Source organism: Camarhynchus parvulus, chromosome 2 (genome assembly GCF_901933205.1).
Source record: "Camarhynchus parvulus chromosome 2, STF_HiC, whole genome shotgun sequence".
Taxonomy (NCBI): domain Eukaryota; kingdom Metazoa; phylum Chordata; class Aves; order Passeriformes; family Thraupidae; genus Camarhynchus; species Camarhynchus parvulus.
Window position 1 is genome coordinate 129,459,143 of NC_044572.1, and position 25,393 is coordinate 129,484,535.

Here is a 25,393-nt window from a genome sequence, read left to right on the forward strand (position 1 = left end):
TCCCTGAGCAGAAGAGGTTCATTGAAAAGGTTATGTGAGCAGAAGATGGGTTCATTGGTATACCATATCCCAAGTTTTACCTGTGCTTTCTGCTCTAGGTGAAAAAAACCAACATATTTGTGTGTTTCCTGTGCTGCAGAAAGAAGTAGAAGCAGCATTTTATTAGTCTGTCCCAGACTCTTTCATACATCAGAATGACATTAAAACAATTATTAAAAATGTTTTTTTCTTGCAAAAACCTTTTAAGTCATTGGAGGGATAAAATTTCTTGAAAATGTCTTTTGGGCAGCTCTTGCACTTACTGAACTGTTTATTAGTCTGTGACACAACACAAGGATTTATGAAAATGTCTTTAAGCTCTAATCCCCTAACATAGGCAGTTTTTCTTATGTCCCCAAACACCACAGCAGGATGTTTCATGGAGTATGTAATCATTGCAATGACTGCTGATAATCTGCATCAGTTGTTTTGATAATGACACAGTTGTCTCATGTAATCAATACAATTAGCACCTCAGAAACTGCAAACCTTTGTAAAATACCCATTTTTTCTTATTAAGGCCTTCAATTGGATAATAAATTCCCTCCAGTGAGAAAACAGATGGTTGGTTGTAAGAGGAGCAAAGTTTACATAAAATGCTTGTTGAAGGAAAGAATCCCATTAAGAGTTCAGTATGCTGTAATTACATTTGGGTTTTTATACAAAAAATCATGAATATATTTATAGAAAGGAGAGGAGGTATTACATTAATCAAGTAAAATGTGTTTGGAAGTTCTGTTGAAGGTTAATATGTATCTCCTAGTGAGCCAGAGGAGAACACATTAAGCTTCCTAAACTGATCGTTGATTAGACTGACGTCAGTGAAAATGCAATTAGTCTTATATATTCTTAGACATATGGAACGGATGTTGCAAAATAGCCAGGAATTAATTTCCTTGATTGCTTTCTTTTTCTCTTGTTTTATTGTGAGGCTTGTGCTTTGACTGTAAAACTCTGGAAGTTTAAAGTGGCCGAGGCTTGAAGATGTGCAGGGCAGTTTCTGTGCTGTTCTCAAGCAGGGCTGGAGATTTAAAGTCCCAAATCTCCAAACAGCAGAATAAGAAGCAAAAACCCACACTTGTGTCTGAAGGTGTCAGAGAGTGTTCCTGTTCAATGTGAGGTGAATTGCCAGGGAGGCATCCCTGAAGATTGATATGGACTTGAGCCTAGCACACTGTTCCTGGACCTCCTGAGGGTCAGCTCTTTTTCAGGTGTCTGCAGTCAGCTCTAGCTATTGTCCTCCTAGTACTCAGCCTTGAAAGGCTTTTGAGAGTGCTGTGACTGCTTTTCATTTTGTTGCTGGCATGTGCTGAGCAAGGTCTTGTTCTATCCAGAGATATATTAAGCCACTTAAAACAGACAGGACAAATGCTTTTGGCAGAAACACAGGTTTGTGGGAGATTTTCACCTTGGAGAGAGGCATTTCCCAACAGTGAAACAGCTGTGGCCAGCCAGACAGGATACATGTGATCGTGTTCTTTACTATTTCTGTAATTATCTGTACTGTACCATCCTTCCACTTCTTCTTTGCATGACTAAATCCCTGCCTTGGGCTGCAGAGTGCTGGAAGGGTGCAGTCACTTGTATGGCTTCTCTGGATATTGCCTGTGGTGGCTGCATAAGAATAATGGATCAAAGATTTGGTGTGTTTTGGTGTTGGTTTTTGTTGGTTTTGTTTTTTTATGAAGTGTTTGTTTGTGTCTCTCCAAAGCAGAGCACTGTCCTCTCAGCAGTGCAGTGGCCAAGTGCAGGAGGGTGGAGGGGACTCTGAGCACAGACAGCACTGTGGGCTGCTGTAGGACACACAAAGTGATGGCCAGGGCCAGTGGGTGCCTGGACAGCCCAGCCCGGGTAGCATCTACAGTGGTGCTGCCTGACCCATCCTCTGCCATAAGGCCACACCAAAGTCTGCATCTGTGGGAGCTGCCACAGCTCACATCACAGTCACACTTCAGCAGGTCTGCCCTCAAGCTTTCAGTCAGCTGCAAGGCTCAAACAAGCATTTTTGGAAGTGAAGGAGAAATGCAGAAACCAAGCAAATCCCACCTGAGCAACCCTTTTTCTAATAAGGTTTTATTGCATACGAATTCTTTGCTAGTTCTCCACTGCATCCTGAACCAAGATGACCTTTAGGAGAAATTGTGAGTTGATTTGGCAATGATATAATTGTATATGTGATTATATTTCCTCCATAAATATTTCCCTAGAGGTCTTGCTGGGCAGAAGATCTCAGCAATCATTTTCAGGACTTTCCTTAGATACAGGTTCAACTTGCTTTAAGTACAATGGAAAAGTAACAAAGACTCCACTAATAAATTTGTGTACAAATAGCTTATTTCCTTAAACCAGGGAAGGACTAAGATTAAATAATGTTACAATTCTGTTATTAAAATTAGGAAAGAGATGCCTCTGCCCAAATTAAGGTGCAAGCAAGACCATATGCCAAAGTCAGTAGTATGGATTTTATTTAACAGCAAATGGGAGGTAGAAAGAGATAGAAGGAAATAGAAAAAGGAGGGGGAGAAGAAGAGTGTGACAGAGAGACAGATTAAGTAGAAAATATCACCACTCCATGTATCCTGATGGTGTCCTATTGATCCTGTTCTTCTGGTCTCCTTGGTGGTGAGGGTCCCTCAAAACACAGAGTTCAGTGGATTAATGTACACTCAGGGCAGCTGGGAATGCCCAGGGAGCTCCCCTGCAGGAGCAAGTTTGGCACAGTCTCTTGCCACAGGCTCTGGAGCAGTTGCATTGTTTGCATCACGTGCAGTGCTCTGGTGCCAGGCCTCAGGAACAAGTCTGGGAGCACTCTGGGGGGTCTCTGATGGATTATGGCACCCCCTCAGCTGCCTCTCATGAATGTCCCATGGCTGTGGCCCGTGGGGTTGGTGTAGGGGAGGATGGATGTTCACTCTCTGGTGTATGCCACGCACCCAAAACTCTCCTCCTGCCCCTTGGTTGGGAGGAGTCTGTGCAGACTCAGCAGACCCAGCCAGAGCTGATTTTCAGGACAGCTGCTGGATTTGGCTTTCTGGAGGATACTTCATTCTCCCTCACTCTGTCTCCTCCCTAGACCTGAGATGATTGAACAATAGTGTCACCTTTATCTTATCTCAAGTACCCTTAGGCAGCTTAACTCACAGTCTCAAGTTCCCCTCAGGAGGCAGCTTCATGGAGAGGAGGGCTTTGGTGCTTGCAGCTTCTTTATACAGTCTTGCCCTGATGGGCAAAAAGTCCTTCCTAACAATATCTAAGCCACAAACCATAACATTTCAGTCTCTCACAAGTATATAACAAACTAAACTCTATCTCTAGGGAGGCAGAAAGCTCTCATGTGCATATTGCACAATCTGTCCATCTATTTTTTTAAAAAGAAATTTAAGCATTACCATATTTCACTAATAACTGACCTTGTGGTTTGGGTTTTAAGCTTATTAAAAGATTGGCAGTAGGCAGTAGTTGAGTCATTTGTATAGAAGAGTGCTGGTAAATTATTCTGGACTTCCTATATCAATTTAATCAGCATAATCTTTAAAGTTCAGTGTTGAGTGTCATAGCAATCAAAGCTGCAATTGTGTATGAAGACTGACTGAAATATTTTATGCAGCTTTCTATTATTATATGCTCTCTATAATATGGACTTCGTAATATGCTAGTCTGAGCCTGCCTGGATGATTCTTTGCCTTCTCATAAGCAGTATGGAAAAATAGTGACAATAATTGCAGGCTCTACCCTGTCTTCTCCCAATTAAAGAATATTAAAACATAATTGCTGCTTCTGACCTGACTAATGCTCTTCCTATTCCAGTGCAGTATTTCAGATAACAGCCAGAACCATGCTTTGAGAAACCACATAGGGAGAAAGAACAGCTTGTTCAGGGACAACATTTTCTTTTATTATCCTGAAATGTTAAGGTTGGGCAGTCACGTGAAGCAGGAAGGCTTATATTTTCTTTTCCAGATCTTTTGTGATATGACTAAACACTTGCATTTCCTTTTAATAAATAGCTCATCCTTTTCTGAATTCCTTCAACCTTTTGGCTTCAGTAATAATGCCTGATAATGAGTTTCACTGGTCAAAGGAGGGAAGGATTCCCTTTTAACCCAAGTTCAAGTGTCCCTCTTTCTGTTTCTGTTCAGGCTGTTTTGCTCCATTGGATGAAAAGATACTTGAGGGTGTCTGGGTTTCTAACTCGGACCCCTCATTCAGTTGTGCATCACAAACACATCTGCAGCTTGTCCCCAGGCGCTGGAAAGTTGAAACATTTTCATTAGCATGAGGCAGAAAGCGTACACAACAGGAGAAATAGAGAGGTGTGTACTGTGACAGCCAGGGTTCTCCTGCTGCTCCTCTCCTGGAGTTCACACCATGGCTGTGGTGGGCTCAGATGTAGATCCTGTGCCCCCAGAGGGAAAGGGATTGAATCGCTGCTGTCAGACTTGTCAAGAAACATGGGTACACAGAAGGGACATCTTGTTTCTTGTTCCTTATGTGCTATTTGTGCTATTTGCCTGCTCTTCACAGCACTGAGCTTAAAACCTCTATTGATAAAATTGCCTCCTTGTTTCTTCTTCAGTCAGAGCTCAGAAAAAGCCCCCAGTGAGCACTTACAAACACAGAACTGCCTAACAGGGAGACAGAGAACAGACAGAAAAATCTTCCTATATGGGACAATAAACCTTAATTCATTATCTACACTAACAGAGAAGTTTGGGAAATGCACCCCAGATAGTGCAAATCTACCATGAGCTAGTTAAATCCTGAACCTGATTTTTTTTCCTTTGTAGAGTTCTTTTGTCCTTTTGATGAACAAAAGTGTTCTTGCTTTTATTAAGATCTTCTATGACTAAAGAAAAAAATGAAAATATGCAAAGAACATGCCTAGTGAAAAGGGGAAGGTAGATAGGGAGAATTAGACACTGAGATTCTTAAATAGACATTTTCCATTCATTCTTACTTTTTCTGATAGTGATGCTGACTTCAACTATCCAAGTGCTAGAAAATACTCTCCTGTTTAGTTTCAAGGAGCAAAAGTAGTTTCAGACTGATGTTTTGTTTCTATCATTTCTGTAAAGAACAGATACCTAGACTCAAAACTGCCTTGAGTTTTTTGGAGACAAACAGAGAAGAGGGAACAGGGGTTCTGCTTGAGATTTTTTTAAGTTTTACTAAAAATGTTTAGGATTTCTTAGTACTAAAATTAATGTCCTTGCAATTTGCTTCCTTAGTATCTCTGTAGAGGACAACAAACTAAACCATGCCAGTTTTGTGGGATACTAAAAATATGCTAGAACTCCTGTGTGCCAGTTCCTACATATTCCAGGGCTTCCCAGTGTCATGAAAACAGCTCTGGAACTGTAAAAAGGGGCACAGGCAGGGAGTTAGTTCTCCACCAATGCTGAGATTTGAGGAGAGTGCTTACCTAGGTGGATCTCTCTTGAGTTCAGTGAGGCTGAAAGCAGTCACAGAATTAAAACTGTACAAATATCTTTCACCACCCATAACACTCAGACTGCTACACGCGTGGATTCAGTTATAGATTGAACCCTCAATAGAAATAAAGCTGGGAGGGGGGCTTCTTCTTTTTTCCTGTAAATATAGGTATCTCTCTTCACTGCATTGGAAAGCCTTGGGAGAGCTGTAGTAGAATATTTGTAGAGGGGAACCTGTAGACTTCAATAGAAACATCACTCTGTTTTTAATGCAGTGTATTAATTTAAAGTGAGCATAATATTTCTTCTTCTAAACTCCTTTAACAAAGCTATTTTATTTTGACTCTTGACTGAAAGCCATTGTATCTCCTGGCAATCCTTTCAGTGTTTACAGACATTTATGTAAGTTGTTGGCCAAAACATTTCTCTCTCTGCTTGAGTTAGGGCTCATCAGTAGATTGGTGTTAATGGCATGCTCTTAGAAGCTCCTGGAACTAATTTTATTTTAGATAAGCTGGGATAGATACCATGCTGCTGCACTTCTACAAAAGGTCTGAAATGATAGTGATATTTGTTTTCTGATCACCTGTTGCTGCAGTGGTTTCTGACACCTCTCCCCTGCATTTTATTCCTGTGGGTCACCACAGTTCACTGCTGACCTCTGTAACCAATGACATGGAGAAAAGCTGACTTATTGACTGTAGAAGTCTGAAATTTTCGTGCATTATATAGTTTCTAATTGCTGGGTGCTGCCTGTGGAAGACATGAGGTTGTGTCCTTGCATCCTAAACACTGGACATCCTCTCCAGCAGAACTGCCTCACATTGTGCCTAATCTGCTGGCTCTTTATCGCAGTGCAGGTGGCAGCAGCATCGGTGGCTGGTGGTCAGTCCCAGTCTCATCACCTGCTGCCTGTCTTGCTCATGCCTGCATGCACCTTCCTCACACAGCTCTTGCTGTTTAAAGTGTCTTCTACTCAAATCTGAAATTATGTTTTGTAAGCCCACAGCAGGAACTCCAGTTACTGCTCCAATATCTGGATGTCTCTTCCACACTATTTCTTCTTTCCCCTTGGCTTCATACATTTTGTGGTTTCTATAAAGCATTATTTATTATTTTCTATAAAGCATTATTTGTTATTTTCCTCCCCTTCATTGATTAAAAAAGTGGATGTAATTCCATCTGGCTGCCAGAAAAGTAAGATTTTGGATTTTCTAAAGATAATTATTTTATTTCCATATCAGAATAAGGGCACAGTTGGGCATTTTTAGGACTTTCTGCAGGTTCTTTGTCCAGTGTGTTGTTAGGGCACTCTGAACACCATCCTGGAGGGACTGAGCCCAGAAGCAGAACTGGGGCTGATCACCACCAGCCCCAGCAGGGCAGGGGATAAACCAGGGGGGCCAACCAAAAGCAGAGAGGGCTGGGGCCAGGGACACAGCTGGAGACAAGCTGCAACATGCCTTTGCAGGGTCCCCCAGGGAGCATGGCTGGGGTCTGGCGTGTCTTGTACCACTGGGACAGAGACCCCAGGCTGCCCTGGATGGGGTCCTGGGCCATGGGCAGGGGTGTGGAGAGGCCCAGGTTGGGGCTGTGCAGGTCAGGTAAGGCTGAGTGTCCCTAGAGCTCCTCTCCCAAGCCCCTGGCAGCGCTGGGTGCAATCAGCTGCAGTGGTCACAGTTCTGACTTGATAGTGCAAAGTCTTGCATTTTATTCTTATTGAACACCTGTCATGGGCAAAGTGGGAGCTTCAGATAAAATTTATTAAAGAAATCCTCCTGTTGAGTTACAGGGTGTAGAAAGGATCCCCTTGCTCTTTAAACTCCTCCTAGAGGAGTCTGGGTATGGCTGGATCCAGTCTTAACCCCAGACTTCATCAACAGTTTAGGTCTGAAGGATTATATAGGTATAACTGAACCTTTATACAACTTTGTCCCACAGGATGAAGGACAGCAAACCAGATATATATAAATAAATAGAATTTTTTTATTATTATAATGATTAGACAAAACTATCTTAACCAGAATTATTCACTACACAGTATAGGAGATATAGCAACTATTACAGTACACCACAAAGCAATATTGAAACAATTGTATTAAAGCTAGCAAAAAAATTAGTTGATATTTAATTGTTACTAACAGATTGATGTTACCCACCCATATCAGGGACCAAGGGCCAGTTTCTTTCACTCAGCCTTGAAAGGTAACCTTGAAGGGCATCCCCACTCAAGGGAGAGGTCCCCACACATGCACTGCAGGAAGGGGTGTGGTAGAAAGCCCTACTGTTCAGTTTGGAGCTGGGTGATTGTCTGTCAGCCATTCTGTCTCCAGGCCAGCTGTGTCAGCTCAGAACTTTAGATTAACTATCAGCAGGGGCACTTGTTTGTTCCTTTATCCAGGTATTTTAGCAGGTCTGCCACATTTTCATTTCACTATCAGAATGTTTAACTTCGGGATTGAGTCAGCCTTGGCTTCAGCTATTGTTCAACACCAAAGGCAGCATGAATGCCCCTTCTTTGTTTACCACTGATAGCTTTGGAAAGAGGACACTGCTCAAGTGATTTTACCCCATTCCAGGGAGAGCATCCTGCTGCAACCCCACTGCTGTATGGCCATGGACACGTTTCAGTTTCTCCATCCATGAAAGGAGGACAGAGTGTCTCACTGGGAAGGTACAGGGTTTAGCAGCTTCCTGCAACTTTACATAATTAAAATGCTTTCTTAGCATTGCTAATTGGTTACTACACTATTTGTTGCTGAAGAAATGTAAACCATCTTGAAGGAAATTTTGGGCCTATCAAAAGAGCGCAGGAATCTCTTTTGCTTTTCCTAGAATGGAGATTTCAACTCTCATACTAACTGCATATACCAACAGGGAATAATTTTTTATGCTCTTGTCCTTGATTGTGTGTCCTTGGAAAACATTACATCAGTAAGTTTTTAGACAGACAGAATTTATGCATTAGAGCATTTTTCAAAATTCAACAGTCACATCACTTTCAAAACAAAAGGAAAACCCAAATGAACACAATACACCCAACTGTGCACACATTTCTGGGAGAAAGAAGGAGCAAACAAACACGTGGTGTATTTCACTTGCACTGCTGACAGCACAGCTGGAAAGTGCTCAGATGATTATGAGCATCTCAAGAGAACAAACTGATAGAGCAGAAAAGTAATGCACTAAAGAGCATTAGAGAGATTCCTACTGACTGCAGCAGACTTCAGATCAGGCAAACACAATCTATGTCTTATACAGAATTTAAGGCAATGCTGACAATCACATAATCTGAATCAGGACATATCCATAAGGAGAAAGTAGAGTGTGTAGGTCAGTATTTTATGAATTTTCATGGTTATATCTGTACCCAAAAATATGTCTTTAAATAAACTCTATGCATTTATGGTTTCTGATTGCTTGGATATTTTGAGTAGTCTTCTTAGGTAACATATTTATTACCGGCTTATATCTTCTAGCTTTCCACAAAGGAGTATAAAACAAGAACTAAGTTGTGATATGGAGTTATACATAATGTTATGACCCAGTAAGATTTGTGGAATGTACTTTAAATTTTAATAGTCATCTGATGTCTTCAAAACCAAGAGAAAGCCAAGACAAGATCATGCTACAACATTCTCCACACACAGCTATTTAACTATTCTATGTAAAAATGCAGTACTGACAATCTCTAACCCCCTCCATACAATCTGTATCTGCTTTTCTTATTTTTCACCACACTGTCTAACTTAAATTTTCTTTTGCTATAATTCAGATCTGTTTACGCAGTGGATTTGTTTCCTTGTTCTTTTCCCCCACCTTTCTGCTCATAAGAGACTGACAGCACCTCCCCCTACCTTTTCCTTGCGAAGCAACCCCTGGTTTTTCCCTCTGTCCTACATTCCAGATGTCTCACTGCCCTCTGTTCTGATGCAGGATCCTCTCCGGGGTTTTTCCTTGTACATTTTAGAAGGATTTTGAATCCTTTCTGCAGGGGCCCATGGAGGGCAAGTGGGAGGGTAGTTTATGCATCTACTGCCCAGGTTTCTGCAGCACTGTCCAGCACTGTGTAGCCACAAAGATGAGCTTGTGGGATTTCACTGAGTTGTGTTCAGTTAATTCACTGCTGTACTCAGACTCCTTTCTGAGCAGTTGTCACTTAGTGTTTTTGCCTCACATTCTTCTGAAGTTCTTCACAAATGTGTTTCTCTATGCTTTTTGGTGCTGAATTGTGCTCTGTTGTCTGAATTCTGCTCTAGTTGGTCAAAATAATTGTAATCTTATTTCACAAAGTGCTTACAGCTTGTCTGCAAATTAGAGAAAGGTAGAGGTTATGAGTGACTTAACAAGTCTCTCAATGATACTGGAAAACTCTAATCGATGTATCTTTGCTGGCTGTGAATCCTTGAATCTGTCACAGCTGTTCTTTCAGTACACTTATCCAGCTGGCATTCACCTTCCTGCACATTCAACCAAACCCGGTTTTCCATGCTCGTTTGTGAGAATCTCAAAATGTCAAAAAGGGAGCTAAGATGCAGAGATACTATCGACTGCTTCTGCCCTATCCATAAGGCCTCTTGGTCTGTGAGAAAAGGAAAATAAGATCAATTACTTACAGTTTGTCCTTGACAATCCCGTGGTGATTGTTACTTGTCACCATACAAATTTGAAGTGTTAATGGGGAGACTGCTTGATTATCTGTTCTTATTTTGTTCTCCCAGTCTATCTAGAAATTCATTGCATGACCTTCCTGCTTTGAAATTGCATAAACTGTGCTTGCTCTTTTCTTGTCTTGTGAACTCAATCTATTCTCAGCAGTTTTCAAAGATTGCTAACAGATCTGGTATCAGCTGGACTTGATGGAATTTACCTATCAAAAAGGATTTATCTTACCTGAGAAATTCTCTAGCCTGTTATGTCTTGAAATAACCTGTGCTACACCTACACCTTCTTGTTGCTGTTAGTAACCCGTGATCAGATTAGGATGACTTTGAAGTGAGAACCAAAGCAATGAAATCCATCTTTCCAAGTCTACTGTTTTCAGCTTTCTTCTTTCCATTTTCTTCTTCACCAGTTATCTTCGTAGTCCTGTAGAATAAGCTTTTAGCCTGGCTGTATTATTTCATGCTGAACAATCTTCTTTTCTGCAATTAGCTCTCTTCACTTCAAAGCAATATGAGCATTTTGTTCAGATTTATTTTAAAATACAGCTCTTGGCTACCTCTCCAATCTGTCCATAGCTGATTGTTGACAATCCGCTTCTGCTGGATCACTTGATATTCTTGGCATTTCATTCACTTACTGCATTTCATAGCCAAGGCCTTGGTGGTTGTGAATGTCCATCTGTGCCATATGACACAGGAATGTGAGCATCAGACACGGGGCTCACATTGCCACCCCCCCAGGCCTCCTCATTTAGCAGCTCACCTGAACCAGCCCCTCACTCATGGCCTCTTAGAACACAGCCCTTTCCAGTAATTGAGCTCCTCTTTGGTCATCTAGCAGTTTTACAGGGTCTGTCCCCAATTCTGGTTCTGCCATGCTGATAGTCCTTGATTACAGCACCCATTTGTAATAATCTCAGAATGACTGGTGGATGTGATAACATGTTTTATAGTCTGAAAGAGCAGCAGTAACTTTTCTGTTGTGGAATAGAGTTGGAATTAAAAGAGATAATCTACATTTTGTTTAATTTTCATGCTGCTGCTGAGGGAAGAAGTAAGTCCTGTTTACCAACTTAGAGAAATTAATTGCAGTGTTAGTTAAATACTACAGTTGTACAGCTGGGATACAGTGTCTATCAGCTGGTGTGAAACATGGTGGGTGTGTGCTACCCAGAGGTTTTTCATGGATTACTTTCACAGACTGATCCTTTTCCCTTTTTCCTCTCTGTAGATTATAAATTCGGTGGTCTTGCTGATTCTGCTGAGTGCCCTGACTGATCCTGACCAGTACCACCTGACTAGTGCTGAATTAGGGGGTGAATTTGAATTTATGGATGATGCCAGTAAGTACAAATTCCCTAATTACCAGCACTCATTGCTCCAGCATTTATGTAACTGTCCTATCATTTCAGTAATTACTGTCCTTTTAAGTATTGCTTCACCTTTGTATCTTGCAGATGCATTTTTATTGTGAAAGGTGTCATGACACAGTTCGAACTTGTTTCCTAGTAGTAACCTTATCTGCCACCTACCTGTTAGTAATCAATCCATCTGCTCTGCTGTGTCCTGGCTTGGCAGGGGCAGAGCCAGCCCTTGGCAGGGAGATGTATCCCTGAGCATGGTGCTGAAATCCCCAGGGGAATTTTGCAGGCCAGAGGGAGTCTCTGCATCTTGCAGGACCACATCCCAAGAGCCTGCACGTGCACAAGAGCCACGCTGCTGTTCAGACAGCTGAGTGTGTTCCTTCATGCTGGATGTATTCATGCATCCCCTGTGCATGTGGCATGACTTGCACAAACCTTCTCAAATAGATGCAAATGCAAATATCAACTGTACAGTCGCAGGCATATTAGCAATAACAGAGCAATTCCTTCTCTTACTGAAAGGCATCATAGAAAATCTTCAATATGGTTTCAGAGAAGCGTGAGCTAGACCATTTATGTCTCCTACAAAAACTCTTGTCCTTTGAGAATGTTTCCTTGTTCCATAACTTTTCCAAATTATTTGGTGGTTTGTTGATTTAATTAATTCATATCTAGTAAAGTTTTCCCTCCATGTGATTTTGATAAAAATGTTTGTTTATTTTCATTTCTGCTCACAAGATTGTTACATTCAACATTTCTCATAGTAGTCTGAAACATGGTCTGTTGCTAGTCACCCTCCTGTCTTTTTGCTCAGAATCTCCCCATCCACAGCTAAAGGTTCTAAGTCCTTTTCTCATTCCTACTGAAGTCAATAAAATGTCTGTAGGAGAAGCAATAGTCCCACACATGAGAAAAAAAATTGCCCATTGTTGTGTCAGAGATGCTGGGTATCATTGAAGGGATGCTTATTTCCACAAGGTCTTTATGCAAATATGCCTTGAGGGTCTACACTGAATTAATGATAAGGGGTGATTGCAACTTTATTGTGTCTTCATTGAAAACCCACCTACAACTTCCGACTAAAAATCTTTTTATATAACTGCATTTAAGAAAGTAAGGACTCTAGTAGATACAGATGGGCTCCTAGCTGATTCTGACATATTAAAACTGACTGCCTTGTCCTAATTCTCAGAGATTAACCTTGGTAATAACTGTCTGTCAGTGTGGTTTTATATAGCTGACATCAGAGGCCTGCCAGTGCCCAAGGCTTTCAAATTGTAATTCTGTTTTGTAATGCAGTAGCTGTCAGATAAAGTACATTGGGGATTTCCATCTACACTTGAAAATTGTATTTTCTATATATTTTTATCAAGGCTTCTGAAGTGAACCCTGCAAGACTGTGAAAGGATGGCTTATGGGCCAGGCAGCCTCATTTCCATTTGGTAAAGGGAACATTTCACAGGCAGTTAAATTACGAATGAACACTTGAATTAATGTCTCCTTTTATTCTTTGACTCCCTCTGGTTTGGTGCCTTACTGAGTAAAGGCAGTTGAGTCAAGCTACTGACTTTTATGGTTACTGGAAATAGCTGGCAGGAGATAATTTCTTTTTTCTATTCTTTAAGCATGACTGTATTTGTTCAAATGTAATGAAATGTTTTATTATGAGATAAATAATCAGAAAAACTTCCACATACTCTTCTCTTTTCCTACTGTTATTTGTCTTTTTTGAAACAGTGTTTTCCAGGTTAGCTCTATGCATTGAAACCATGTGTATGAAATACAGGAAGATGTATAATTTTTTCTGCTAAAGAAGGTCCCAAATTTGTTATCTGTATGTATTTCTGTTGACAAATAATAATGACACAAACACTAATAGCCATTATTGTCATTCCTGTTGATCCTGCTATCAATAGCAAACAACAAAAAAATGCAGACACAGAGTTTACATGCAAAATTTGTCACTCTCTTCCTCTCTCTCCTGTAAGAGGATCCCTCATAAAAGATCTGAAAATATAATATGGAAAAAACTTATCAGCTGTGTCACAGTAGTCAAATTAAGTTAATGACAGGTTTCCCTTGACTTCCAAGAAACCAGGATTTCCCCCAATATTCATATTCAGATTTGTTTCTAGCTGTGCCTGGTTTATGGAGAATTCTCAAATTTCTGTTCCAGCAGTGGGAAAAATTCCTGCCACCTGCAGAGCCACAGCCAGTCTAGTGCACACTGCTTGGAAATACCAGTGCAACATCAGTTCTAATCCCAGGATTTAGTGTGGTTCCAAGGGCATGACCAGAGGCTCCAAAGTACCTGTTTGATTAGTCAGAGAAAGGATTTACCTGAACACTCAGGAAAAAGCTCTAGGCTATTTATTTTCCCTTCTATTCTAGAAAAGGAAGCAAGGGGGAAGAAATTCTGCCAAGCCTTAACCGTGTGGCAGAGGGAGGTACTGGAAGGAGGAACAAGCTGCTCGAGCTGCAGCTTGCTGTGCACACCAGTGTGTGTGGTTTGTGTGGCTCTCCAAGATGTACATCTCAGAACCTGGTAAAATGCTGGGCTTCCCCTGTGCTGGATATTCAGCTGAGCCCATTTAGTCTCATCTTTCTTTTTATTATTTCCTGAGGGAGTTTAGAAGCTGGACTAGGGAAAATCAGAAATGTATGAACTGCTCAATGTAATACTGCTGCTGTTAAAAGACTGATTATCTCAGAACAGGAGATGGAAAAGCCCTCTAATTCATTTTGGCTTCCCAGAGGGTTTTGCCTGAGCCTTCTGCTCAGCTTCTTCAGACACACAGATCATCATCCTGACATGTCAGCAGCCCAAACAAGCAGTGGGTGTAGCTTGGTTTTATTTACTGCTGTCATAGTGTCAGAGACGTGTGTGTGTGATACTCCACAGGCCACATGACAGCAAGGATTGAAATCCTCTGCATGACCTACGGAAACTGAGGGGAGCTTTGACACTGATATCAGCAACTTAGGTCAAAATCTGCCTGTGTCCCTGCCCTGGGATGGGCAGACAGGACAAGCAGACATCTCAGGACAGGGGACAATAATGTGAGGGTCTCTCTGCTGAATATAACATGCACCGAGGACTTAAAAATATTAATTAAAATAGAAAAACTTTATAAAGAAATCTACAGATAGCAGGCTTGGACTTCTGCTGGGGGATAAATGGAAGTGGTGGAGTAGGTACATTCCCGTCCCAGTCCATCAACACCTCTTATGTAGTACTAGTCCCAGATATAGGGAGGGGCAAAAAGCTAAATCCCTTCCCAGTATGAGATATTCAGGGCAGCATCTTCCCCTTTAATTTTATACTCTAGAGTGAATGTGCTGGGCTCAAAGGTGCAGAATACTCTTTCCTTCTCATTGCCCTCCTCTCTTCCCCAGGGAAATAATGCTGCTGCTGTGCAGGTTGTGACCCAGGGGGCTGCATGGTGGCTGGCAGCAGTGGCATCAAGCTTGCACAAGCAGCCTGCAGGAGAGAGCAAGGCAGTAATCCTCAGCTGGCAGTCAGGAGGCTCTTGGATAAATAAGGCTGGGAGAGTGGACTGAGAGAGGACTGCAGGCTGCTGATCTGCAGCTTTCTGGCCCCTGCTCTCAGTGATTAACTCCAGGGCTGGGCAGGTGACGAGGATTTGAGGTCTTCATCACTCCACACACAGGATCTGGCCTTGCTGGCTGCTCCTCCCTGTCCCTGCAGCACCCACCTCTGCAAGAGGAGAAGGGAAGGCAAGGAAATACTTTTGAGGTGATTTGAGGGAGCTCGAGCTGCAGCTTGCTGTGCACACAAATACTCCATGGCAGCAGCTCTGCCTAGCCCCAGCAGCATCTTCTCTCCGGAGAGGCAGGAAAGTAGGATGTCACTGCAAAGTATAAGAATTAAAAAACTCAACTGGTTTCTTTAAACCCAAGGAGAAAACTCAGAAAGCCATCTAGGACAAACAGGCTGGATAACCCCTTCAGCAGTCCAAGTACAGCCCTTCTGGCCATAGAAAGCACAGCATGGCTGGAAAAAAAATCACACACCCCTGACAGTTTCTCATTTAATGTGCTGCATATCTAGTTTCACTCTGATTAATTGAAGCTGACACAGCTCAAAAAAACCCACTGAAGCCTTAAATGAGAAAGAACTAGCTTGAGCCAACTAGGACTTGGCATGGTGGAGCACATTTAGGGATACACTGGAGACAGAGAGCAGGAGTGTGTCAGACCAGATCTTCAATGTCAAGTTCATCACAGTTTGCTGGGCTCTGGCTCTGAAGCAGTACTGCCACAGTCACCAGCAAAGTGGAACCTGTGACTCTTGCATCTGCTGCAAATGACAATGGCAGCAGCTTCCCACCCAGATGCAGGAAGAAGGTGGTTGGGATCAAGAACAAATGCATAAGCAGTGCCTCCAAACTGATGGTCAGAATCAAAATATTGATCCATGAGCCTCTTTTACAGAGGTTCAATTGAGGTTAGTGGCTACAGCAGCCATTTTCACTTTTTTTTTCATTACCTTAATTGTACCTGGTCTATTCAAAATAATTTTGATTTCACAGGATCTGTGTAGGCAGCCAGAGTAAATGGCCACACAACCAGAAGTGTCTTAAGAGGCTGCAGTACCTTTTATTAGTAGAGGTATATTTTGTGGATACTTCTTCCTCTTGAAGGCAGAATTCAGATCACTTCTAGCAGGCACAGCACAGCCTTTACAGCTCCTAAAAACCTAGAAACTGGTTGAGGTAATGCAGCTCAAACACTGCACTGGTTGTCTGGATTCTCTACACATTCTAAGAAGAGAGGGAGTTGCCTTTGAAGAGCAATTTGGAATGACTGAGATGTCATTCCCTGCTGAATGATGAGCAGGGAGCCCCATGGCATGGTGTAGCACCCATGAGCTGAGCTGGAGGAAGCCACTGTGGAGGCAACAGGGAGCGCCAGGGTGGGCTAAACTCACTGCTGAGTGCAGGCCCCTCTCCTGGGTGAGACCTGCTGATTTTGACAATAAGACAAAGATTCAAGCATTTCTACTGTGAGAAAGGATGTCTGTGCTCCAGGGCCTCATCAGACCACAGTGGTTTGAATGTGCTCCTCCAAGTGCCAGGAAAGGGCACTTTATCTTTCCAATTTAATCCATTAAATTAGGAAGTACCTGCCATAGGACTTTCTGTGGCATTTGAGTTCCTATGCAATCACAAGGACAAACTTTGGGGGCAAGAGAGAGAGAACAAGGATCCTGAAACCTAGGACACAGGTAGTGTTCTGGAAAAGGGGAAACCTGGGTTCTGAAGTCCTTAATCCTGCTGCTGGTAGGTGCAGTGCCCCAGGAGCCAGAGAACACAAGCAGCTCTGGACATGTCCTCACCTGCCAGCAGCAGTCTCCTCTTGCTCATTTTTCCTCCAGCTTCCCAGGTCCCAGGTTCCTCTCTGCATGCAGAAATCTGGATTGGTGCCATCTAGGGCAAAGTGTGCTCCCTCAGGCACAGGAGGATCAAGGACTGGGTCTTTTGTTCTCTACATGGATGATCATTCTGGTAGGCTGGAAATAATGACAGACCAGACTTAGTGCCTGTCCTTCCTCCTCAGCCATCACCTGGGTGAGCCTGCACTGCTTCCTGGTGGTGGCAGGTGAGACCTGTCCACAGCTGCCAGATCCTTTCAGAGACTTGGGTGAAGGCTCCAGGGCAGGTACCCAGGATCTGATTTTGATACATCCAGGGAGGACTGTTCCATGCTCCTCATCATGTGCTGGAGTTAGATATTGTGGCAGTCCTGTGGTGAAATGATGCCATCTTTGCGCTTTGAATGGTTCCAAAGTCAGGGTAGTGAACATCCTGAACACTGTGGTGTGTTTGTGCATCTCAGAGCTCCTCCATGTACCTCATCAAGGCAGGGAGTTTAAACACACCTGGTGACAGCGATGTGAACAGCGTGTACCTCACAGACACCAACAGAGGTGGGATCTCCAAAGCCATGTCCTATATACCTCACGTCCTCTTTGTGCACTGCCTTAACCTCAGAAAATAGGCACAGTGTTCCACTGCACTCCCAAACTCACTGTAAGGTCAAGTTCAGAAATTCACTTCTGGTCTCCTGACAGTGGTCTGTAATGATACCTAGGGAGGTGCATATGAAAAGACCAAACGTAATTTTTCCCCCCAGGATCTCCTTCCAACTGTTCGTGGCTTAGGAGCTTCTTAAACCTAATAAAAGGTTAATTGAAAGCTGGTCAGCAGTAGAATAAAAAGATAGGAGTCCTGTAATTCCTCCAATCAAAACTTTAAAGAACAGGGTATTTTCCTTCCTTTACTGCTTTACCTTTTCTGACAGTTATACATTTCCATTAATAAATACATCTCTGTAGTTTTATTGGTTGAAATGAAAATTTTCAAGATGTTATTTCCGCTAAGATGACTTTATCTGCCAGTTTTGCTCCTTTTCCAGTATAGACATATATGAGCAATGGTATGCAGCAGCTGTTGGTGAAGAAACAATCTGGAGTGCAGAAAACCAGACACATTCTCACTACAGATATCAGCACCACCAGTAAAACAGTCCTGTCAAAACTGCTCCTGATTTTTGAAAATCTGTAGAAGAACCAGACCATTCATCTCCATAGTCCTATAGACTATGGTTTGCACAGTGTTGGTGTAAGTGTCAGCACAGTGTAAAGCTGCAGCTTGAACAGATAGAAGCACTGTCTGTGCTTCTTGTATTTAGGAGGTTCCCCACAAAAGCCAGAGATTTCCTCCAGCAATGCCTGAGTAATGCACCTGACCCCATCTCCACCCATCTCCCACCCTGCCCTTTGAGATGCTCTGCACGGGGGAGGTGGCAAAATAACTGAACCAAGCTCTGAATTTACCTTCAATCTTTGATGTGTCGTGTCTCTTTTCCAGATATGTGCATTGCCACTGCAATTTCTCTCCTCATGATTCTGATCTGTGCAATGGCTACATATGGTGCATATAAGGTAATTCATTACATTTGGTAATTCATTACATTTGGTAATTCATTACATTCAGGGAAGACATGAATAAAGTGAACCACACAACTCCATAGAAACAAAATTAAGAAAACTGTTTTCTAACAATTGCTTCTTTACTTGTTTAGCTGAAAATTGGGAGAGGGAAAGGAAGTTGAAGAGGCAGCAGAACTGATTGCTTAGATCAGTGGTACCCCAGGGCCCCCTGCTGCAGTTGTGTTGATTGTCTGCAGTTTCAAATATGAGTGAGCTCTGGGCAAATGGTGAATCCAGAGAACTGAATCTTGTACCTGTCAAAGTTAAGGGAATTTTTTCCCATTCACTTCCCAAGTCTGTGGTTTGTTCCAACATTAATCCTATTAATTAGAAAGGAAAAGTATTGTGTGGTTTCTGAATCTCCTAATGTAACAAGTAGTGGGAGTTGCACTGCACATATGACTGCAGTAAAGCAGCCAAACTGCCTTGGCCAAACCTCTTGGCTGAATGTCATATTTCTTTTAGCTGATTTAATACTCCATAATGTCAAATATTCCTTAGATTCCTATAGAAAGACATATATTCCTCTATTTTAACTTATGGCTGATGAGTTTCTAATTTATTTCCTTTTTAGCAACATGCAGCTTGGATCATCCCTTTCTTCTGTTACCAGATCTTTGACTTTGCCCTCAACACGTTGGTTGCCATCAGTGTACTCGTCTATCCCAGCACAATTCAGGACTACCTCCGCCAGCTGGTAAATCACTTCATGTTCACAGACCTTTGGGGCTTTGGGGGGAAAAGTCTCTATAAGGTGGAGTTTCTGCCCTGTATTTCTGGCCGGTGGTATCCTTCTCATACAGTCCTTGAGAAATTCTTTCAGTCCTTGCCAGTCTGAATTCAACATCCTTGCAAGGCTGCATTGGTAACTTACTACAATATTTGTGAAAAGCTTTGCAATGATGTGAAAGCTCTAGCACCATTCATTCAGAGTGAGACTCATATTGCAAGACATGGATGATGAATAATTGCTTTTGCATTCAGAGTTATTGTGTTCATATCCAGTGGCTTATTTTTGGTACTCTTTCAAGGATATTTTATTGCTCCTTTTAATTTATCCGGTAGCTATAACACATCTAATTAGGCAGGAATTTGATTGAGTGTAGGTTTGGTTTTGCTAGAAAATATTTTGGATTCTGTCCTAGGGACATTTAGAGTCTCCCTTCTCATTCTGCTTTGGCCAAACATCCATGGCCAGTATTGCATAAGTGTACAAGATAAGATCACAACCCCCTAGAGCAAAGGCAAGAGCCCACCAGCCTCTGTCTGATCACAGGAGCACGTCCCACGTCCAGCAGGGTTCACGTGGAGTCACAGAGCTCTGCAGAAGCCAGTGCTGCAAATGTCTCTGAAAATCTGCCTTGAGAACCTGAATACAGATTAGCTTGGCTGTGAACTTTGTTGTGTGGATGGAAAGCTGGCCAGTATAAATAACAGGTAATGAGAACCAGCAGGCAGATAAGTAGCCACACAAATCTGCAGGACGAGGCAATGTGTCATGCCAGTGAGAGCTGGGATGTATCAGGAGCCTGTTATCCTTCATCTTACTTAACACCCACCTGCATTCACAGCTGATGGTGCATTGGAAGAGAAGCAGAGGCATAAATCAAAAGGTTCTCAGAGATATGAGTGGAAAAGAGCAAATTACAGCCATGGTTTGGGAGTGCTACAGCTGGCACTGCCACTGCTGGAGCCTTGCTGCCTGTCCTTTGCCTACAGACCCCTGCTGCTGCAGCATCAGTGCCAGCCCTGCTCTTCTGGCAGCACAAGCATCTGTGTGGCTGCAGAACTCCCCCCACCCACCAGAGCATGAGCTGTAACCAGATTTTACTCAGTCTTGGTCACTGTGCAAGAACATGATGGGGACAAAAACAGGCTCGTCAATATTCACTTGAAAGCCTCTGCTCGTCTGCTGAAAATCTGGTGCTACATTTGGAGCTGACTCACTGGAAGGGCAAAGACCAGCTGTTCCTCTTGAAATGTGTGCTAAAAAATCCCTTTATTTCCTTGCAGATAAAAAAATAACAGGTCCTTCTGTAGCAGAAATAACAGGTCTTGGAAGGGATTTGGTGCAGCAGAGCACTCTGTGATCTGTACTGCTGCTCTGGAGTGCTGAATCTTTGGTTGCACACATCTTCGTCTTGCTGTTGTAAATCATATTCTGGACTGATAATGAAGTGCCACAGGTCTTCAGGAGTGCTAAACTGTCAGTGCTCCAAAGGGCAAGGGGGATTTCCAGGATAATTCTAGGCTGATTAGCCTGACATTGCTACCAAGCAGAATAAAAACAGAAGGGCTGGGGCTGAGACACAGTCAATTGATAATGGATTAGACCAGAAAAAAATTATTAATGACTGCCAGCACAGTTTCATGGGAATTCAGTCCTGCAGGCAAGCTCATTTTCCTTCACTGACAAGATTACTGACTCCATCAATAAAGATGGGCAGGGGCATAATGGGCTTTGATGAGATGTTTGGCTTTGCAGCATGATGCTCAGAGCAACAATAAAGCACCAGATCAATACAGGATGTATCACATGGATTAGGAGAGGGTAGCTGGCACGCTGCACAGGGTTGTGGTCAAGCTGACCATCTGCCAGTGAGTTTTATTTTGAGTAGAGGAAGGTCTCCAGCAATCAGCAGTAGATTTCATGCTCCTCCTGACTTCCATTAATAATGTTGGACCCCGAGAGGCACTTCACAAAAGCTGATGTCAGCCGTGGGAGAGCTTCTGCAGGCTCATTGTCTGGAGGGATTGAGTCCTTTGGTGGGAGGCTGTGAGCAGGAATATAATGTGGCTGTTCTGTGTCATCCTCTGAAGACCCTCCCCTGCATTGCCCGGAGTGAGCACAGCTCTGCATTTCCCAGTGGCAGCACTTGTGACTTTTCCCAGCAAATTCACATCTCATGAAACCCGTGGCTGACACTGAGCTAGACTGCCTGAGAACATGAGTTCAGCCACTAATCTCAGTTGCTACAGAGATAAATGCAAAGAAATGTAAAAGCCCGAGCAATACAGATGAACATACAGTTTGACAACTGTGCCTGGGATGCAGTGACCCTGTAGGCAGCCTAGGGATTTACATGCCAAAACTAGAATCCCTAGGTTGTTTTGCTGTTTGCAAAAATTGCTCTTGGGATCTGTGGACAGAAAAAAGAGCAATTAATAGTAAGGGAGAGGAGACTTCCCTTCTCTGCTGGTAGTGTTGATTTCCTTGATCTGTTTATGGAGGCTGGTTGTAAAAAAACAATGCTTGAAAGTCAGAGAACAAGCAGGAAAGTTCCTAAAAAAATTTACATAAAAGCTGGATATATGGTAGTATGATGAGAGACAATCAGGTTTTCCTGCTTCATTTACTGAGAAAGAAGACCAAGAGGTACTGCCATTAGAGCTTTCATATGCAAAGTAATGAGGTATTAAAATGCTGTTTAAATTAGATGTAAGGCATAATGCTAATGAACAGCTGGAAAGCTAGTCCAAGTTAAGTTCATTTAGAAACAAGGATTAGTTTGTATTTTATCATTTATGCTGGAGATTAGTGATGGGGAAAAAATACCAAGAGCTGTGATGAATTTTGCACAGTTAATGTCACCTGTTCAAAAAAGTTTTGAAGCTGTTCTGCATCTGCTTTGAAGCTTATTATGCCTCTTATGTCTTAGCTGTGGTCCCAAGCACAAGTGGCTCAGCTGGAGGCCCTTGTCCCTTTACCTGGAAGGGCTACATCTGTTGGCATAAGGTTGTTACATTTGGTTCAGAGTAAATACATCTGTCTGAGTGGGCAGGAGCAGAGGGAAGATGTGAAGGGCACATGCACCCTTACCAGATAGTCAGACATGTGACAAGGTGAAAATCAATGCAAGCAATTACACCATGAATGCAGTGCCATTTGGGTGTGATCCCTCCTGATGGTTTGCAAACCCTAAGCCCTGGGGTTGTCTTGCCCTCACCCCCTTTGCAGTGGTCTGCCAGGGTAGGCAGGAACAAGGATTGTGTTTCTTCCTGGCATTCTTACAGTTTCTGTTCCTCTAAAACTGCTTTGCATTGGGGAAATGATATTTTAGGGGGCACAGCTCCATAAGGTAAATGAAAAATCCCAACTGTTCTTCAAGTCCATTATTTATTATCTGGAAGAAACTGTGCATTTGGTAACAGAATACAATTAGTGATCTCAGAAGAACTTTTTGTTTGCTCTAAGGTGAGAAAAACCTTGTTTCTCTAACCATTTCTACTTCACTATTATCTGGTATTGTTATGTAGTTACTTTGGTATCATACTGTGGTTACTTTACACCTGCCAGATGTCAGTGTGTGGGTGATGAGTTACAGCTGCCGTGAAACTCTCCATGTACTTTTAGCAAGATGATGAGCACATATCAATGAGCTGGTCAGGGCCATAGCTGAAAGTGTTGCAATGGTGCTCAGAGGGTGTTTGGTAACATCAGTCTGTACTGGCTTCTTCTTTCCTGGGAACAGTGTCTTTGGAAACTTCTTGTTGCCTTTTGATACCCAGCTGCACCCAGGTGTGCTACTTAATTGCCATGGATTGCAAGAGCATCTTAGCCTGAAGTGTCATGTAAAATAAGTAAATGTTACAAGTTTTGAATTTAGTAAGTTTTATGGTGATCATGTGATCAAAGTTTCTAAGAGTTACACTGGCTATCTTACTCATTATCATTGTCGTGTAAAAAGCAAAAACTTTTGCATACAGCAAATTCAACATGTGTAAAATAAAAATCATTTAGTTCTTGCTCTAAGCAGAGGTCTAAAGCCGTTTGACCTAAAGCACATTTCTTTTGTTTAACCCCACTAAATCTTTGATATATGGGCATTTTAAAGCCTTCCAATTAAACACTTCATCTTCTGTCGTCTGGTAACAGCATATGAAATGATTGAAACAGAGATGCAGAACAGGCTGGTCTGCAACTGAGTTATGCAAACTTTTTTCTAATCAAAGTGCAGGACTATGATAGTTCATCTAAACAAAATTTCAAGTATATTAAGTAGCTTTACTGTGGGACTGCCTGCAATGCTGCTGCCTGACAATTCAGGTGGTAACAGTCATGCTTTTAAATTTATGGAGAAATACCTGGAGAACATAAAAGAGATTAACCTAAAGAAATTTTTCCTATAAATTAAAGCTTAAAACCAAAATATCCTTTCTGACATTTTTAATGCTATTTTATAATTCCAAAGAAGCACCACTAACTTCATAGCAGAGCTTTACAAATTCTACAGACACATCGCTGTTTTCTTTAAATGTTGTAAGTTTCAATACTTGTAGGATTGAAACTTGGAATGACAATCCACACTGTATTTTAAAGAGGATTTTTTGTGATCCAAGGGGAGTAAGACATGAAAGGTCATGCAAGCAGGCTGAGGGAATGAGAAATGGCTTTAGCCTTTGTCATTTTATTCTTCTTGTGCATTTGTATGATACCAATGCAGCAGAAATGTACTTTCCATGCACGTTTTAGAGTCTTTTAAAGTGTCTCATAGGGCTTTGATATGCATAAGCAGTATTTTTTTTAAATTAGAAGCGTATTGTGTATATTATTATGCACACAGCCCTCTCCACATCCATGACAAAGTTATAAATGACACTTTAATTATGACTTTAGTATGCCAGTGCAACACCATTGCAACTACCTTTTGTTTGTATAGAAAATTTCATCATGTTCTGCTCCAAAATCACTCCTGTATTTCCAATGATAGGCTTAGTTTTTCCCACCCAGATGTATTTCAATCACAGCTTCATCAAGCCTTGCACAACATCTGACACTGATCTTTTTCCAGAAGTTGCAGCACCAAGCCTGGTGCCTGGAACCTTCTCAGCAGCAGGATTTCAGCTGTTGGTCTTCCCACAGGAGAGCAAACTCCCAAGACAGGAGCAGTTTTTCTTGTCCCACCTCATGTATCCACATCAATATTTAAATTCATCATTACAGTCAGTGCAGACCAGTGGTCTGATTCATCTGAATCACTCTTGGTACCTGTTTTCTGTGGGAATTAATGAGATTTTGGGAACAGTTGCAGCCATGGGATGGGACCCCAAGGGCTGCCTAAGGCACCAGTTCCAGTGTGATCCCTGTATTGTGTGAGACTGGAGCCAGTTGAGATGCTTCCTACCATCTTTCCTGCTTCTTTGCCAAAGGTTCAGGTATCATAAATTGGTTTTCCTACAGCACTGAAGGGGTTTGTAGTTGTGACTTACTTAAGATCAGACTGCTCATAGGCTGGCCCAGCCCAGTTAGCAAAAAAAGCCAAAGGGGTTTCTTCCATGCTGACCCAGTGCTCCTGGGCTATCCATCAGAGAACTGGAAGCTTTGTCTCCCACACAGGAGGCCTGGAAGCCCCAGAAGAGACTGACTTTAGTTTTCACATCCTGCACCAAGATCTCCTGTGTGTGGGGGTGACCATGGCATGGGTGCAGCACCCACGGCCTCGCTGGGGCTGCCTACACCTCTCCTCTCTTCAGGACAGAGACTCAGAAAGCTGAGCCTGAAGGGGACAAACCTCAGTATTTGTTCCTCATGTGCTCTCCTGGCTTTGCTGAAATATTTGCTGAAACACTGGTGCTGATAGAAGGGAAGGCCAGGCACTGCTGGGCAGCACACCCTGCCCCAGACTTGACCAGGGTTCATGGCTCCAGCAGATGTTCCTGATTTTCAAGCAGGAAAATTTCTTGGTTATTTGCCTGCCTTCCTCTTGCCCCCATGCAAAGCCCTCTTGAGCTGATGTTTAGAAACAGCCCATTAGATTATGGCCAGAAACACAGCATGCAATCATCCAGTCTTTGACCAGTGACTGGTTCCCAAAAACCAGGTTCTTTGGAGAACCAAAGTCTTAATAGGAATTTTTAATTATATTCACAAACTATTTT

General features: G+C 42.5%; 1 protein-coding gene across 1 annotated transcript in view; it reads left to right on the forward strand.

Moving 5' to 3' along the window:
* Nucleotides 1-25,393, forward strand: part of LAPTM4B (lysosomal protein transmembrane 4 beta) — a 59,959-nt gene that overhangs the window by 6,506 nt on the left and 28,060 nt on the right. Inside the window, exons 2-4 of the mRNA XM_030944017.1 lie at nt 11,367-11,478; nt 18,393-18,466; nt 19,089-19,211. Coding sequence (XP_030799877.1) covers nt 11,367-11,478; nt 18,393-18,466; nt 19,089-19,211 — 309 coding nt within the window. The remainder of the gene's footprint in view (nt 1-11,366; nt 11,479-18,392; nt 18,467-19,088; nt 19,212-25,393) is intronic.